This window comes from Pararge aegeria, chromosome 8 (genome assembly GCF_905163445.1).
Source record: "Pararge aegeria chromosome 8, ilParAegt1.1, whole genome shotgun sequence".
Lineage (NCBI taxonomy): Eukaryota > Metazoa > Arthropoda > Insecta > Lepidoptera > Nymphalidae > Pararge > Pararge aegeria.
The window spans coordinates 13736245-13755769 of record NC_053187.1 but is presented as its reverse complement, the minus strand read 5'-3'; the positions used below and the strand labels follow the sequence as shown (position 1 = coordinate 13755769).

At 35.8% G+C, this 19525-nt stretch overlaps 1 protein-coding gene across 1 annotated transcript; it reads left to right on the top strand.

Annotated features, from left to right (window-relative positions):
* The first annotated feature begins 12895 nt into the window (after positions 1-12895).
* Positions 12896-15268, top strand: LOC120625847. Its single transcript, XM_039893086.1, has 2 exons — positions 12896-13299; positions 14550-15268. The coding sequence occupies exons 1-2, from the start codon at positions 13128-13130 to the stop codon at positions 15242-15244; spliced, it is 867 nt and encodes a 288-aa protein (XP_039749020.1). The 5' UTR covers positions 12896-13127; the 3' UTR covers positions 15245-15268.
* Positions 15269-19525: the final 4257 nt, after the last annotated feature.

Sequence of the window (19525 nt, the reverse complement as noted above, 5' to 3'; positions counted from 1 at the left end):
ATGGTTGTTTTTATGACAACTTTTATTGGGAGCCAAAGTTGTTGTTGATATCGAAAAGTTTTTGGTACTAGCTGTTACTTGCGACATAACGTCGATGTGTTCCGGGTTTTTGAAATCCCGCAGTTTATTTACCTGTAATAAAGAGTATGCTATGTCCTTACCTCGTTTTCTTAATTCCTTACACAATCTATCTTGTTGCTAAATTTGATTTATATCTGTTCAGTGTTTTAGGCGTAAAAAGGTAACAGACAAACAGAATTATTTTCGAATTTATAATTGCGCTATGGATAGTTTGGATAACAAATAAGCTGTTTTAAAACTAAGATCATGAGAGTCCCTTTGTGAAAAAAAATTTTACTTTTTCATTACCGTCTATATTGCCTTACGCATCGGATGTTCTCTATCAAAAAAACATGAAACTCCAAGAACATTTTATAATTAACAAAGACCTTTAGGCACATTACTATCTATTTTTATTGCATTATCTATCCGCAAACCACAGATAAAGCAAACAATATCATTTATCTAATCTACGTATCTATACAACGAGAAATTAGGCAACGTATCACAGTTAAGTTACTAAATAGCCCGCAGATTTAAATTGCTGGAAATAGCCTCGTACAGTTGAAAACTCGCAATTTCATATGATATTGTAATATTTCACTGACGAGAGCCGCGCCGGCTAAATCAGAGGTTTAATTGAGCAGCGTTTGCTCAATTAACTCTGATTTAGCCGATTAAAGCCGATTACGCTTTTATAATATGATTCCTAAGGTGATATTGGACCTGCCAATGCACAAGTTTAAAGAATTTGTTAAAACCCATTTATTACAGCGAGGTTACTATACAATTGATGAATTTTTTGGATGCTTACAAGGTTGCTTGGAAGCATCCGGCTCCGCTTTCAGCTCTCACAAGATAGAAAAATGAATGTTAAAATGCAAAATGTAAATTGTTGATGTTGGAAAAGAGCAACTGCTGAGTTTCTTGCCGGCTTCTTCTCGGTAGAATCTGCCTTCCGAACCGGTGGTAGAATCACTACAAACAGACAGACTTGACGTTTCAAAAGTGCTTATATTAGGCCTACTTGAAATAAATGAATTTTGAATTTTGAATTTTGAATTTTTAAAATTGTTTCTCTGATCCAGTATTGTGTAAAACTGCCTGCTGTTGCTTGTGTGCATGTTTGACTACAGATAACGAGGTCCTGTGTTCAATTGTCGGGTCAGCTGGACATTGAAAAATACCATGGAATTTGAAACGTCTATTAGATTTTAAGATAACGATGATGACAGCCAAACGTAAATTTAAAAAAAAATGTCTTGGCGAAATAAGGACATGGCTACAAAATATATGGGAGTAGATCGGAAATAAGACTATCGGAGTACTATCCCGTTTGGCTATGGACTAGGAGAAGTTTAAAGGACTGACTGCTGTTATGGAATGGAAAATATGCAGTTTTAGAGTTTGTTTTTTTACTTAAACGCAATAATCTCAGAAACTAAAGCTCCGATTTGAAAAGTTCTTTCAGCGTTTGATAGCCTATTTATCGAGATGGCTATAGGCTATATATCATCATGCTAAGACGAATAGTAGCATAGCACCATGATAAATGTTTCAAAATCGGGGGTTTTGTTGTACGTAAATGTCTTATACTATATACCTTCATGATATTGTTTGAAATTTAGAAAATCCCTCATTAGGAATAAATACCAAAGGATGGTAGAATTTTAAATAACGAAAGAAAAGTAATGAAGCCCAATATTTTATCTAGCTTTAACGATTTGCGTTTAAGGGTCAGAAGTAACATAGGATGCTTTTTATCCCGAAATTAAGCTCAGTTCTTTTGGGAGAGGGGACGAAAGTGTTTGACGATTTTACACCATAACGCCGTCAAACGATAACCGATTTAAAAAATTACTTTTGTACTTTAGAGGTTTAATTTCGCCCAAATTTCGTGTAGATCTGATGAATGTGATTGGAAATAGAGGACAGAACTCTTAAGCGGACGGCAGCTAACCCGTCATTTAAGGCTTAGCTATCCTAAATACATAAAGTGCTGCCACATTTATGAGGCCCTCGGTGCTAGGACAAAATAAAAGTTGTCAGAATTGTTCTTCGTTACCTTTATCATATGAATCAACTAATAGTGCGATTTTGATTCTTCCTTTAACGATAACTATTATTTTCAATTGTATGTTAAAATGTACTTATATATATTATGCTTGTTATATATTTATATATATTATGTATATTTTATATTTATATATTACGTATATTTATTTAAATTATATATGTATTTGTATCATTACATTTTGGTATTTATGTCTATCTATCAACACTCTTGGCACTAGTTTGCCTGTAAGAGATTGCTTGCAGCAGTAAGGCCGCCTTTGCATGACTACATTGACTGTACTGATTGTACTTTATACTCCTTACTGTTTCTTTTCCTGTATATTATACGTGCAATAAAGTGTTTCTTCTACTTCTTTTTTTTCTTCTTCTTTGTAAGTAATATAAGGAGCTGAGACTTATTAGACAGTTCTTTTAAGATATTGTTTATTATGTGAATTAATTGAATACCACAGGTCTTTCGAAAAACAAAATCAAACGCAGACGAAGTCGCGGGTAACAGCTAGTTTTTAAATAATTATAAACGTTGCGAGCCTATAAGGAAATCACCCTTTATAGGCTCACACCGTCATCTTAGTGGTTGGGGCCATTTCCGGCTGGCCGTGTTTGATCCTAGTCACTAACATTCTACTACTAACATTTAGTAGCTAAATTAATTTAATCAATAAAAATATCACTTGCTTTAACAGTGTAGGAAGGAAATTTTAGAGTTTTTATAACGTTCTCAGTGAAGGTGCTTACGGTGTGAAGTCTAGCAATCCGCACTTAGCCAGCGTTGTGAACTAAGCTTTTCTTGTTCTGAGAGGAGACCGATGCCCTATAGTGAGCTAGTAATGGATTGATGATGATGATGATTATGAAGATGATGATTTTATACTAAATATTCGTAAAAGCAGCATCATGGTGGGTCAATTCTGTAATTCTCTTCTCCTATGTTAAAAGACGCCTGTGCCCTGTGCCCAGTATGTCATTAAAAGGTTAAAGGTTGATATGAAGTTTTTGGATTAATAAATAAAATAAAATAAATAAAATCATTTTATTTCAGGTCGGCCCATATACAAAATTCAACACAAAATTAATATAAAAGACATTTAAAAAAAACAGTAATTATATAAATCTAGAATAAAAAATTAGAATAAATTAAATTTCAATTAAAAATAAATTAAATAACAATTAAAATTAAAATCCAACTATTTTATGTTATTTTGGATTACCCCCGTTAGATTAATTATAAAGCATTTTCACAAGAATGTCTTCTTTTCACGTCGGTAATCTCCATGGCGCGTTAAATTCATTTAACTGGACCTGCTTCGTGTTTGCTCGTTTTAAATAAAAGGAGGATTATATTTTTGAAATAGCTTTTGCCTGTAATATAGTCATGAAAGGCGAATCTGAAAAATCCTTTTTATGATTTTCCCATCCGTAGTTTAAACGTTATTTATGCTGTTATACACGGTCGCTCTACAATAAAATATTTTATCCGGTAAATATGTTTTATTCCCACGGGGAAACAGGAAGTCTTCAGCTGTCCTAAATGGTACGTCCGTCCGTCGATTTCATTCCAGACTTAGGTCAATGAGATGTATAGTTTCTTAATTGATTAAAACCTACTTCTGCGAGTTGGATTCTTCGGCCGACGCCCGTTAATATCGTATTAGGATATGAAGTCAAACTCAAAAGCTCTTGTATGAACAAATCATCATTCCATCAAAATATGCAATTTCTTATATCAATTTCGTATAGTTAGAAGTAAATTTTACAATAAGTGAATGAAAATTCAGGTACGCCCCGTGGAAACCGATTAGGAGTATTGACTCAAACCACGTATAAAAGAGGTCAGTGACTCAAACTCGATAGTTCTTTATTCAAATATGTTACGTCAGTGATTCAAACATTGTTTTTAAAGTTATACCTTTTTATTCGTTTCTTACCAGTGACGTAACCACACAAAAAACCAGGTACACCAAATTAAAGAACATATTTTTGCAATATATTAGTTAATATGGTGTAGCTGTGGATGTGGTGCTAAGAAAACTGCATTCGTACTTAAAGCGAAATGTGGTTTTCAAACGCACTATGTTTTACCAAAAAACTCTTTACTTTAGATTTCATCTGCCTTCACCTGATAAAATTAAGTAACTCGGTTACACTAGTGTAATAAAACAAAATTTACAAAAAATTTTTTATGGATACAGCCAAATCAAGGTGAGACTGAGTACCACATGAAAAAACTATAACTAACACATACATACCTACTTAAACTGTATCGTAGTATGTTCATAACTAAATGGTTAGTTTGGTGGATGTTCGTATGCATTACAAGGTTCTATTGTGATCAACACGGGAGTGTTGATCACAATTAAATTGTAAGGAATGCGTTTTGCTCTCAAAAAATTATCAGTAATCTATAATTATAATAAAACTAAATCGGGTATATACATTGAATTAAAAAAAAATTATTTTAGGTTACTCTTGCCAAAACTGTTTTTTTTTTCAATTTTTGTCTGTCTGTCTGTCTGTCATGGCATCACGCTGAAATTACTGAATGAATTCAAACAAAACTTTGCAATTTTTGGGTTTTACTACGAAGTATGACATAGAAGGCGATGTGGGTACCCTTACGTCCCATTCTCTTTGATAGCTTGTGCCCTGTTAAGAGAAAATAAATAGTCTGAGAAGGAAATCATAAACATTATATTGATAATAATCTTCAGTACACAATCGCAATGCCACAATACATCATAAGATAGCGTAGCTTAATCGAATCACCATTGTTGAATGAGAATAGACGATATCTAATTATAATACGTTAATAACAAAAGCATACCATACGTAACCGTATTAGTTTCCTGTTACATTGTCTCTGTGGAGAACGTCAAGGCTTCTTAATAAACGTTCTCGGTTTTAAGTGGTCTTTAGGATGCTTGTTATTTAAATTAACGACTTCTTGAAGCAATACGCGGTGGTGTTTCCTAGTTGCGATAGCGCTACTAATCGGTTGCGCTGTTTAAGCAACGTAAATATACCTAATTTACTAAATATAGTATTTATATGCGGTATGTGCGCTTTTATTTTAAGCAACCAAAATATTATCCGTTAATGTAAATAAATCCAGAATAAGATACCACAAAATAACGCATATAAAAATATCACAATAATATATAAATTTAAAATTAAAAAACCCGGACTTTTAATAGTGTACATTATTCTTCTAGTCTTGAAAATCAAAATAGGTTTATCACACACACACATTCACAATCTCACATATTCACCCACACTCAGATACACAAACACACACATACACATAGACATAGACGACGTCAAACTTATAATACGGGGGGTATAGAAGTGTTAAAAGTATTTGGGTATAAGTAAAGGTCTCGAAGTTTTCAATCTTACATTATGTCGACGAACTGGAAAATTCTGCGAACATTCCGGAAAACCGCGACCCTATTCGTTTTGTAATGGGCACCGAGGGAGTAGCCAAGAGTTTCAGTTTTTTTAAAACCTCATTTGACGCGAACGTTATTACTGCCACGTAAAATAAAGCTCCAAATAAATCTTGAAAGGTTCGGTATATACACATAACTAGTTGTTTCCTGCGGTTTCACACACGTCAACTCAATCATATGAATAGTATTATTATGTACTTCGTTGACATAAACTTACCTCACTACTTTGGTATCGCCTATTATATAGTGACCGCCGCGCTGCAGGTTTTACCTATACGGAAAGATTTAATCCCTAAATATTTTCAATTTTAAAAACTTTTGATTCGCATAACACACTGTAAAGAGCATGCTTTATCTCCGTAAGATTGCCTTGATATTGAAATTTGCACCCTAGCACTAAGTACCTACTATGACTGTTTTCCTTGTATTTTTCCTATTGTGTTGTTTTGCAAAAGAAATTTTCTATTCTATTCTATTCTTTTTTTTGTTGTAATTAATATTCTATGCCTAAATATTGAAAATCACTTTTGACCTAAATATGCGTTATTGTTGCTTATTTATAGATTATTCTTATAATGTTTTACCACGGACGGACCAACAAACGCATATTTTTTATTATTAGTATATTAGCGGAAATTTAACACTTTTAGAATCGATTTAAAAGGTTACAAGGCAGATAAAATCCTGTGGAATTTGCATATAATTAGGCATTTCTTTGCCGAAATCCATATCAGCTTAATTTGCTTAAGTCCGGAATAACAGGAAAAACCTGTACGTTGTTATTTATTCTTCTATATACGTTGTTATTCAAATGAGCGATCTACGCATTAATGCTCCCATACTGGAACATCTTCAGGAGATATATAGAGAGATATTTCGTTTGATACAACGAAAATTTGAAAATACTTTTGCAGATATTTTTCCAATTATACGCAAATTAGCTTAGTGTTTACAGTAGCGGCGTCACCTTCTAGCACGATTCTCCCAGCTATGAGCCCAGCCGATTCCCACTTCATTTTTCATTTTTCAGTAAATGAGACGACTAGATGACTCTAAATGAGTGGCTGGTAGCCACTGGAAACAAGAAGCCGAAGACCGTAGATTTTAGAACTCTCTACAATCCACTGTAGACATATTTCCAGCAGTAAACTTCAGTCGGTTGAAATGATGTCAATTGTGTACATTTCTTCCTTCGTTTATAGTGGGTTTTAAACGAAGGAGACATGAGATGCAGATTAAATAATGTTATAGATGTAAATAGATACAGTTTAATCACGTTACAATGTAATACGAGCGGAAATTCTTTTAATTTCTAAAGACCGACAAGTGTCAATAGATTGCGAGCTCGTTGTTCTCTTAGAAAATTGAATTTCACGAACAAAGACGTCAACGGAAATCGTTTCTTCGGAGATAATAGCAGATACATTATAGTACTCAGCGGCAACTGTAGGTATCGAATACCGCGGAACGAAGAAACCTATAAAAGGTAAAGTACAAATCGAATTCAATTCAGTACCTTTTAGCTCATTACTCAGTGTGTAACTTTTAATGACAAAGACCTCGGACCTCGTTTTTTTGCATTGTGTTACAGTCAAATTTAATTATACCACCAGGAGCTCAGACAGAAATGAACCTTTTCCAGTCAGAAAAGCAGGCTCAAAACAAAAATTAAAAGACGAGGCGTAATCTTTTTTTTTCAATAATAATTGACGAACCAAGCAATGGTACGTTGAAAACCATTACCTATGATCATTGCAACACTTCGCAAAGTCACGTCCTGCAACGTGCCGCCCTGTGTCCATCAACCTAAGGCGTAGGTGCATAGGCATCGTGTTCCTGTAATTACAACAGCAACCAAGACCCAGCTGGTGACGGCAAGACAATGCTGCTTGACGGCAGAAATGAGCATGGCGATAGTACTTCCCCGGATGAGCTATGTCACGTAAAGCTCATATCTCTCTTCAATTGTTAACGGCTGATTGGCGCAGTGGGCAGCGACTCTACTTTCTGAGACCAAAGCCGTGGGTTTGAATCCCACAACTGGAAAATGTTTCTGTGAGGAACATGAATATTTTCAGTCCTGGGAGTTTACCTGTATTTTATAAGTATTTGAGTATATTATTCATAAACTTATTCATCAGTCATCTTAGTACCTATAACACAAGCTACGCTTACTTCGGGGCTAGATGGCGATGTGTGTATTGTCGTAGAAGAAAAAATATATACATACAACCCTGAAGCTTAGTTGATGATTGTGATGACGGGGGTCAGATGGCACTTAGTCATGCGCCTTTGAGGCCTTGGAATGAGTCAAAACCCAGATCAATCAAATACACGGTGCTACGGTTGTAGATGTTTTAATACCTATGTCTTGAAAGGTAAACATTTTGAGGTTAATTTTATCGTTGTAACTAAGTTGTGGAAAATTTATTGATTCGTGTGTTAAAAAGTCACACATTACACATTTTACATTTGTAAATTTGTAAAATTACCTACTTTTTGTTTCTTGGGGAAAACTAAGAAATAAATAAATGATTCATTTATCAGCCTCTTCTATGAATCTAAATTAGAAATCTTATAATAACTAGACTGGTTACGTAAAAGTGTGCCAACAAAATTTCATATTGTTACGTAAGTATTTTATCCAATCTCTGAACCCCAGCTCTTAACAATATCATATCGAACGTGCTATGTAATTAGTCAGGAACTTTAACAGAAGTTTCTAACTAAAAACGTGACAGATACCATCTACTAGAGATTATAATTAAGAGAAAATTGCAAAAATCGTAGCCGTAGACATTATTGATATCTAGGTTGAAAATTTTACAAACAAGTAAAACTCTCTTAGAAAATACTTTTATATTAACATAAAAAGTTGTTAGATTATTATTAACGATTATAGAAATTTAAAAAGTTATTTAATTTTCACCCCGAATGGTGTAGATTCTCGGTGCTCGAAGTCTCAAAATTACAAATTTTAACATTCAGCCGCTGTAGGTTGTCTGTTAGTCAGTCAGGACAAAGCCGTTTACAGTCATAGATGATCATGAATACATACATATTTATAGAATATAGGTAATAGGTATGTAGGTCGCCTATTAAACTGATGAAAGTTTCATAATACTTACTACCAGGTATCAGCTACGAATAGCGCGCCAACTACTAAAATTATGTGTGCAAACGTTGAACGGAATTAATGAGCGTCCTCAAGTTTACGTGTAAGAATATGCTATGCTACATCATGGATGCAATATAGATAAAGTTCACTCCAACGATGATATATAATATACGTATGTACCCGGCCGAGTTTGCTGTGGGCTTCATAGCCCAGGACCCCGTATTCAGTTACTCTTGAAAGTTACCAGTCAAGTTCACACAAAATGCCATACTTGGCAGCGCCAATACTCTTCCAATATGTTGTTTGGATATGAGAGATTGACACAGATAAGCTTCTGGTAGAATAGTAACTGAACTGACCCGCACTGCTGTCAAACGTCACTTTTGTTTATTTATTTTTTTGGAAAGGTGACGTTTGATAGCAGTTATTGCATGATTTACGTTAGTCGCAAGCCTGTCGCGAGATACGTAATCACTTTACACACTACGAGTTTGGTTACGTGACTTTATTTTTATGTTATGTCCATCTATTTTAATAAATGAAGCTTTGACTTTTTAAGTAACTATAAGAATGTCCATGATTACTATTATCTATTCTGTGTCCTTATGGTGAAGTAACCTGATTGTAGGTAAGTTACGGTGCTGTTGAAGTACAAGTAATGGCCGAAGGGTCCTACAAGACCTGGACACTTTTTCTGGACCTGGTTAGTCTTTTTATTCAACTACAAGTTAGTTGTGATGATGAGACAGTGATGATGCAGTCTAGGATGGTAGCGGACTTACATGTTAGGTATATGGCAGTTATATTAAACCCATAACGCCTAAACGGTTGGTACGCGGTATCATACAAGAACGCAAATACGCTTGGCTTGGCTTGGTCTTTGTTTGGGGCTAGATGGCGATGTGTGTATTTTCGCAACATATTTATTTTATTTTGTCGGTGGGGTGGTAATTACCCACGGCTGAATTCTCAAAAAAAAAACCCAAATTGTAGAGCAGCCGAGTGTTGAACCCAGTACCTTAAAGATCACATCCCTGTACCAGAGAGGTCTTTAAAACAACTTATATGTAGCACAGCATAGCATTTAGCACGAGCGGAAGTTTGAGAAGCCGGGAAATTAAGCGTTCGATGTCAGGCGACAGAAAGGTTTTTCAGCATACTCTTAATTCAAGAATGATAACTATAAAAGTAGGTTAGTTTAAAGTATAAATTAACAATATTTTAAAATAAATATGTATATTAGTAAAACCTACTTTTTATAAATCCATAGCTGATCCCCGCGGTTTTGCTCGCTTTAACTAAACATCGTAACGAAATTGAATACACCGATGCAGTGATTGAGCCGAACAAAGAAACATTCACATTATTCTTAGGTCGGTTTTCCGCTACCGCTGTGAGATATAGCTGCGCGATGAGGATATAGATTTTGTAGATATATAGAGTGTCTGTTTGTCCCTCAGGCCATCCATCTACCCGGCCTATCAAATCTGAATGAAAGGATATGAACTAATAACTTCACAAATACCGCGATCGGCGAAAATATGTAAAACACCCAAGCCAAAAATGTGTCTTACCTCAAAGATTGTCGTAACTTTTGCAAACAGGGCTGTTTAAATAGTTTCTTTTAAAAGTATGTGTTGCCAGGCTCTTCGAACTGCTCTCAAAGGCATAACGTTGTGTATGTAGATTTTTTATCGATAATTATAATTGTAAACGAAAAATTCTAAATAGTAGTTAACTTTGTAATAGCGTTTAACGAAATATTTTATTTACTTATAAAATTATTTTGTCAATCTTGACTCAGCAACTCTAATGAAATGCTCGCTTAATAATGCCGGCCTTAAAATTTTGTTTAATTTAGCATGAAGTTTTCGTCCCACTAATCTCAAATTGTTCTAAGAAACTTTTTACAAGTCATTTTAACTGGTCAAAAGAGAAAAGTTTTATCACGTTTTAAACATGGCTCATTTTAAACAAAACAATCTAAGCGTGCAAAGATTAATAAGAAGACATTTTCAATCTTCTATTATCATCACAGGTCTAAAAACAAACTAAAATGTGTTTTTAGAACTTAACAAAAATGTTAAACAAACATTGCATTTCCTTATAAAAAATGTTTGTATATACGTTTATCCGTTTGAAAGCGATATCGAACATCCGGGTACTTTAGAAATAGATTAGGTATGAAGACTATCTACCTATGAAAATTAGTTGGTAGGTCAGTAATTATATATCGATATTGGCAAATAAAACAAGGTAGTGACGGACGTCCAACAATCAGACTGACAAACAAGAATAGAAAAAAAAATAGAAAAGTAAAATATATTAGCGGGATTTTATATCCCTTACCTGTATTGTGGTGTGGACTAGTTAAACTCGGCTAACCGCTATAATATAGATTAGTACCACACTTTTAGGTGAAATTTTCCAACACCCTCTGTCAGACCTGTATCAAAGGAATGACCAAGCAACATTATATATTTATATGCTAACTATTCGGGGTAAATTTGTAAAGGATCTTTTGTTCCGTGTAAATAACTATGGTTGCGTTATTTTCACAAATATCAAAAGTTTGTCGACCTCACCCTAGCGCAATGGTCAGCTCTGTGTCTAGTAAAAATTAGATTCTGGAAAGATCCATAGATTGAATTTTGGGAATTTATAATGACTGAATTTTCTCTTGATTAGCTCCGTGGGCTGCTTCTAGCGTGGCTAGTTACCACCCGACTGACAAAGACGCACAGCCTTGCGATTGAGCGTTCCGGTACAATGTCGTGTAGAAACCGATTAGGAGAATGGGTTTGTGGCGGTCTGCACATAACCAAACTAGATGGCGCCACAAAGATCCTGCATCGCGCTAAAGAAGTGTTCACGAAATTTGACCATATAAACAACTTCAAAAGGTGAATGGTCGGACCACGGCCCGGAGGAAGATCAGCCTCTCCACAGCTCCCGTACAGGTTTAATATAACTCCAATACCCTTAAAAACCGATTATCATCTTAGACTGGCTCATCATCGCATGCGGGGACTAACTTGTAAGAATATAAAAAAAATGGTGTTTATTGGTGGTATTTTCCCTATCTTCTTCTTACCTAACTGATTTCATTAAGTCATATGCATCAAAAGGTCTTACCGTGTTTTACTCCGGGAATCGAGGCCGGTACCTCCGAAACACAAGGCTACATCACTGTGCTAAAACGGTTCATTATCATCATATCAACCCATTACCCACTACAGCGCACTTCTCCCACAATGAGAAGGGGTTAAGGCCGTAGTCCAGTGCGGATTGGTGGACTTCACACACCTTTGAGAACATTATAGGCATGCAGGTTTCCTCACGTAGTTTTCCTTCGCCGTTGAAGCAAGTGATATTTAAATTGCTATAAACGCACATAACCTAGAAAAGTTAGAGGTTACAATAGATATGCACTACGCATAGTTGACTACGAATTACTGCGAACATCATCGAGGCACATACCATAACCCCATTTTATCAATACCAAGTGCTCAGATATATAGCATGTCATATACTATATCCAATACAGTTAGCAATCGGTTTGAAGACCCAAAAACCCGTGACTATCGAGAAAGTTCTTTGAATCGTTTCTGAGAACATAAGTTAAGTTTTCCGGGATATATAGCCAAAAGAGGTTTTAATTTTCGGCAGCTTATAAACATAATTTGTGTTTGCAGGTATATAGCAGATATAAAACACCTTACTGTTTCGTTGCATGTTCTACTTTGGAACAAGAGGTCCCGGTTTATATTCGCAGGTCAAACATTACAAGAAGTTAGGACATTGGAGTTATAGATAACGCAACTGCACAGCACGTTAAGCCGTTGGTCTCGGTGAAAGTGTCTGTTTGTGTGTTACGTATGTGTAGCTCAACCATTAACCGATCTAAAACCACAAGTAGGTAGGTTATATAAATAAAAATATTGTTAATATATTGCGTTGCACTTAATATTACTTAATAAACTTTTGACGAAATTGTTGTGACGAAATCGTGAGCATCTGCCAGTTTATTAAATGTTCATAAAACATGCCGAGCGATGTATTTAGTAAACAAATCATGTTTCGTTGTCAGGCCTTTGAAGTTTTTTTTTTACAAACATTGGTTGGTTATATCTCAGATCGCAATTTCAGTGTGTTTACTTCGAATATTCATGAGTCATCGTACGAACTTAGAGCTAGTTCAGACATGGCGGATTCCGCGCGGATGCAAATCGCGCGGTTGAACCGCGCGGATCCTAATTACATTAGCGCCTTACAAATCGTTCATACCTGTCCGCACGGATTGACAATCCGCGCGGCTCAACCGAGAAAATGAATTCGCGCGGTCGCCGCTCGGTTTTATTTACTTGACGTACCTAGAGGGCGTTCAGTTGCTCCGCGGAAGCCGCGCGTATCGGACGGTGACAATGGATCGCTTCGACACCGAGCTATTCATCGATGAGGTGGAAAAAAGACCTGCTTTGTGGAACATCCAATGTGCAGAATATTCTAACAAAACGATTAAAAACGGAGCTTGGCAGGAGCTGGTGGAGATTTTTGGAGAAAATGAGGATTCTTTGGAAAAGAAGGTTCTTTTTGGTCAGTAGACATTTAATTATACATTTTACCAGGGTAGTTTACATGTTTTGTAATAGACAGTCCACCCCAAATAACTGAAATGTGTATAACGTTGTTTGGCGGTACGTAACGAGCGCGGGAAAACTATCACGTTACCACAGTAACGTATAGCTATTAACTGTAATATGTACAACCCACCAACGCGACGCGCCATCTTGAGTTTAGTTATTTGGCGCGAACTGTAACAATTTTAATTTCATATTTTCGTGTCTTGCCATTCTACACGACCCTCATTCACAAAGTAATTAGCATATTTGTCTCTAATGTTTAATGATGATGGTGTACCCCTTCCTGCATGTAATGTAATAAGATTACTCATTGGCGCAGTATGTAAAGTATCTTCATACTGTATACCATCTCTAGTTCTAACAAAATTGTGTAGCACGCAACAGGCCTTTATTATGTCTTCGGCAAAGTCTATATTCACGTTTATAGGCCTATGAAAAATGCGCCACTTGTTTGCCAGAATTCCGAAAGTGCATTCAATAAAACGTCGAGCTCTTGATAACCTGTAATTAAATATTTTTTTTTCATATGATAGCCCTTTACCTGCATAGGGTCGCATTACATTTTCGGATAAACCAAACGCTTCATCGCCAACTATGACGTATGGCAATGGTTTAGGATCTGTTTCAGATATTGGTTTAGGTTTTGGTATGTGTAATGACTTTTCTATTAACCTTTTATAAAATGCTGAATTTTTAAAAATTGCAGAATCACTACTTTTTCCGTAAGATCCGATATCTATGAAAGTAAAACAATATTTACTATCACAAAGTGCCAACAGTACTATGGAAAAAAAAGTTTTGTAATTATAATACAAAGAACCCGAATCTTTGGGTTTTGTAATCCTTATATGCTTGCCATCTATGGCGCCTATGCAATTGGGAAAATTTGCATATTTTTCAAAATCTTTAGCTATTTTCTTCCATATATCTTCGCTGGGTTCAGGCATGACGTTTTTTGTGACTTTTTCCCACAGAGTTTCACATACTTCACGGACAATTCCTGTGATTGTAGATTTGCCAAGACGAAAGTTGTAATGTAGTTCTCCAAAGGAACAACCAGTACCCAGATATCTGAAAAATAAAATATTAATCTGTATCGTTTTGAAAGTCTGCCGGGTCCGCTAGTTAAAGCATAATGAGTGTCTTGAATTACCTAACCGCTACTGTATTTATATTTGTTAAAGATAGTGATTTCTGTTCCAGGTGTATCATTACAAAAAAAATGGAAGAACATCCGTGATGCTTATAATAAGGAATTCAAGAAAGGCAAATCAATTCCTTCTGGTTCTGGTGCATGTAAAGGTTCAAAATACATGTATTTCGACCGGCTTTCTTTTCTTCAGAAGACGATAGAAAACAAAGAAACTATCACAAACATAGATGAAGCCAAAAATGAAGAAATTCGGAACATTGACCAAAAGCTAGATAATTTTGTAAATGCACGTGAAATACAACCGGTACCCAATAAAAGGAAGAAAACTAAAATTACTTCAGAAGAGCGATTGGCTAACATATTAGAAAATAGTATTGAATCAAGAGATAAAATACAAAGACAAATACAAGAAAGTATGTCAAAGCAAGATGATGATGATAAACTTTTTTGCATGTCATTGTATAAAGAGTTAAAGAAAGTTCCAGAAAATAAACGATTGGCTACTAAAATTGAATTGCTCCAGGTAATACAGAAAGGGCAGAAATTACCATCGCCTATTCATATCACGAGCCAGCAAAACACGCCTAATGCAGTATTTTGGCAAAACCAACAATATTCAAACCCACAAGGATATTTCACTGGATATTCTACAATAGTACCAGGAGAGTCTCCATCGCCTTTATCATGCAATAGCACTGACGATTCACAGTCTTCTATAGTACAAAATATATATTCTGACGTATAAAATAAATATCTTACCTTAATGTGATCACGAGTTTTTCTTCTGGGGACACGCTTGACCTCATATGGGTATCATTAGATTCAATTTGTTTACTCATCATTTCTAATAATTCATCAAATGAATTTATCGACATTCTCAAATAATTGAAGAATTTTGGTTCAAAACTTCTTAATTTTGGATATAAAGTCTGAAACTGACCATGAGTAAACCGATCGCGTAATATTGGATGCACCCAATACTGCCGTTTCTTCTTTCTTTCTTTTTTACGGAGCAACAAGTACACACATATTGCTTCTTCGACTTCCATGATTGGACTGTCACCCTATGCGAATAACGGCACTCCGCATGTACATCCGCGCCTGTCTGAACACTTGCGTTTAGAACCGCGCGATTTGCATCCGCGCGGAATCCGCCATGTCTGAACTAGCTCTTAAGCCGTCAATTGGATCCTGCAGGTACCATTACTCAACCGCCATGTAATCCCTACATCATAACACGTTTATTTTTTTAAAAGCTGAAAGATATATGACTGTTTTTGTTATGACGTAATAACCTAGTACGTAATAGCATCATTCGAATATTCCAAATTCAAAATTAATTTATTTCAAGGCAGCCGTAAAACTTTATAAGCAGTTTGTAAACGTTAAGTTGTGGCAGCTCTACCAACGGTTGTTAGTGACAATAAACCGCAAACGACGACTTGACGTACTCTTCAAAGCACGACATCATCGTTATGAACCCATTGCCGGCCCACTACAGAGCACGGGTCTCCTCTCTGTATTAGGCTTGAGGCTGTAATCCACCATGCTGGCCCAGTGTGACTTGGTAGTCTTCAAAACCCTTGTGAACTTTATGAATAACTAAACTCGCTGGCACACAGGTTTACTCACACAAGTATAGAGGGTTATCGAACTTGGACCTCCAAAAAGGAGATCCTAACCACAAGACTATCACCGCTTTTTACGTGCTCCAAAGCACTACGGTAGATAACGTCAATAAAATCCAAATTCCGCGCTGGTACTGAGAATTTCTTGCCAGAAAACCCAATACCTAACTATTATGTAAATCATAACAATTTTCAAACGTGTAATTTAAAACTCGAGTTTTCTAATAGGTTTGCCATAAAATACGGGACGGTAAATTGGCTTACGGCAATATAATAGCACTGTACAAAGATTCAAGGATAAAGCGCTACTAAAGATTGCGTATTTATCTAGTAATGCGGTTTTGTAAACAAGCTTTCTTAATAGCCGGCATGGAATTTGTTTTGTCTGTTTTATAACAGTCTGTAAATTTTGTAAAATTATTTAATGGCGGAAAATTATTCGTGGTAATTGAGACATTTATTATGTTCTCATATGTTTCAGGAGCACACTTATTGTTAAGAAAGTTGAAAAATAATATTATTCACAGTAGGTAGATATTAAGATGAACGTCTCAACAAAATCCAACAGACAGGCTGTAGCAGCATTGAGATGTATACTTCCAGAGTTTGGTCACAACACAACGGAGCTACAAAAGGATTACAAAGTTGAATTACTCTTGTATAATCTTAATCATCATCAACAGAATATTAGTGTCCATTACTGAACATGGGGCTATCAGAGACCACATCATCAATTCGTCATTATCGGCCCTCAGCCTCTCTTAACTGACCGTTTTCCAACGACCATGCTTATTTCTGGCGTAAAGCAGCACTGCTGCATTTAATATAGTCAGTGGCGTGCATAGAGGGTATGCAGACGGTATAAAAAGAAGAAAACCTCCAGTACGAGTTATAAAAAACTTAAAGATATGTATTTTAAGAGTTATAAAATGCCTACCGTGAAGTATTTATAACTCATACTGGGAGATTTTCTTCATTTTGTATCATCTGCATAGCCTCTATGCACGCAGCTGGTTCTAGTCTAAAGGGCGAATTGACAATGGACGCAGGCCGTTCCTTGAATGCACTGCGAATGGTTCCTTTATTTATAGGCGATGGTTCTACAATTACTCTCAGATGAGCCAGATGACTAAGCAGATGCGTAGCTTGCTCAATATCGCATAGGGTAACTTAGACTTCTAATATAGACTTCAGCCTCACTTCAACGGCTACTCACCAACCTACTGACGAAGACGTACCGCTAAAAAATTGAGAAGAAGAAGAAGAGGAAACACTTTATTTCACGTATAACATGCAGGAAAAGAAACAGTAAGGAGTATACACAATGTAGACATGCAAAGGTGGCCTTTTTGCTGTAAGCAATATCCTACAGGCAACCTTTGTAGATAGGACTTACAGCAAGAGAACGGGATAGTGCGATGAGTGTTGATAGATATACATAAATACCAAGATGTAAAGATACGAATACATAGATTATTTAAATAAACATACGTAATATATAAATATAAAATATACATAATATATATAAATATATAACAAACATAATATATATAAGTAGATTTTATATTATAATTGAGCCTACCAGTAAGATATCAATTAGAAACCGATTATTGCTATTGGCCTGCCTTACCCTCTAACAGGTTAGGCCGCTACGATCATAGACTTCATCATCAGTTACCATCGGGTCAGATTACAGTAAAGTCTTACTTGTGGGGAATAAAAGAATCTGTTCATGATCGATTTTTACTAGACCGACAATTACTGTCCAAAGGTGTGAGGTAAATGTATCCTAGATAACTTTACCTTACTTATTAACGCATTGCCTTATTTGTCTTCAGTGAAAACAGGCTTAGGTCATGACAGTGGAGACTCTAGGTAATTAAAATCTTACTGTTGCCAGCCGCGCATTTCGTAATATTAACCCTTCTTCGTATTTGACTTTCGCATCAAGTCTAATGGATACCTTTTCTTTTGTTCGTTAATGAAAAACACGCGTCTTGGTATATCGAGTCAAATACATTAGGAACTCAATTTGCTAAGCAATATTTTACTTAACCTCATATCGATAACTATTAAATATTACATATCATAAATTCTTCTTTAGTATAAAAGTTGCAAGTACTAGAACAGAGTTAGGGAATTGGCGGTTTCACATTACTCAGAAGGCATGTAACATGTTAGACAGTCTTTCCCTGTTATTATTAAGATAATAAGCCCAAAGTAGCGGTGATAGCCTAGTGGTTATGAATTCAACCTCCCTTTTAATTTAGAGTTCAATCCCTCGGAGCACCTATAAATTTACGAGTATATTCGTTTTAAAATATCCTCCTCCTTGATGTTCTCAAAGGCACGTGAAGTCTAACAAGCTGCAACTCGTGGACTACGGTTCTTCTCATTCGAAGAAGAGATTTGTGCCCTGTAGTGCATCAATAGGCTTATGAATATTATGATAAACCTGACAAAAGTTAAAAACACCACAAGAAGTTTAGTATTTAATCGCATTGCTATTATAATATAGCATTTATATTTAAAGCGAACTCTGAAATGACCTTGTGACTGTAGCGAAGACAAACTAATCATAAACAGAAGTGTACCTAACTTCACGGGCCAATGCTAATTAGTTAGCATAAATGTTATGGCTAACTAATATAACATGAAAATACATAGACATAATATTACTAATGAAATAACATCTTGAGGTTGATCTCTAGATGTTTCTCTCGAAATTTAATAATGGCTCCTTGACCTTGTTTATCGATGTTAATGCAAAACATTTCCCATTACACCTTCCTAAAGTATTGGGATTCTTGGAATACGATAATTTGGAATGTAAAGCATCATCGTTATCAACCCTTTACTACTCTCGCACTCGTCTCCTCTTAGAACGTGAAGGGCCGTAGGCCGTAGTCCACCACGCCGGCCAGGCATTGATTGGTAGACCATGTAAGGAGTAACATTAAATTTTAATTAAACTTTTGAATACTAATAATTGATAGTTGCTAGATATTATACTTAATGGTTTGCAATTTACGAAAAGGGTTTTATTTTTATCATCATGTCATATCGAACCATTACCGGCCCACAACAGGGCACGGGTCTCCTCCCACAATGAGAAGGGGTTAAGGCCTTAGTCCACCACGCTGGCCCAGTGCGGATTGGCGGACTCCACATACTTTTGAGAACATTATGTAGAGATAAGGTATGCAGGTTTCCTGACGATGTTTCCTTCACCCAGTGGCGTGCATAACGGGTATGCAGATAGTATAAAATGAAGAAAATCTCCAGTACGTATCTAGTAAGTAAGTAAGTATCTGCATACCCTGTGCATACCCTCTATGCACGCCACTGCCTTCACCAATGTTCATGACATTGTTTGGATATTTTTATATAAATACGGG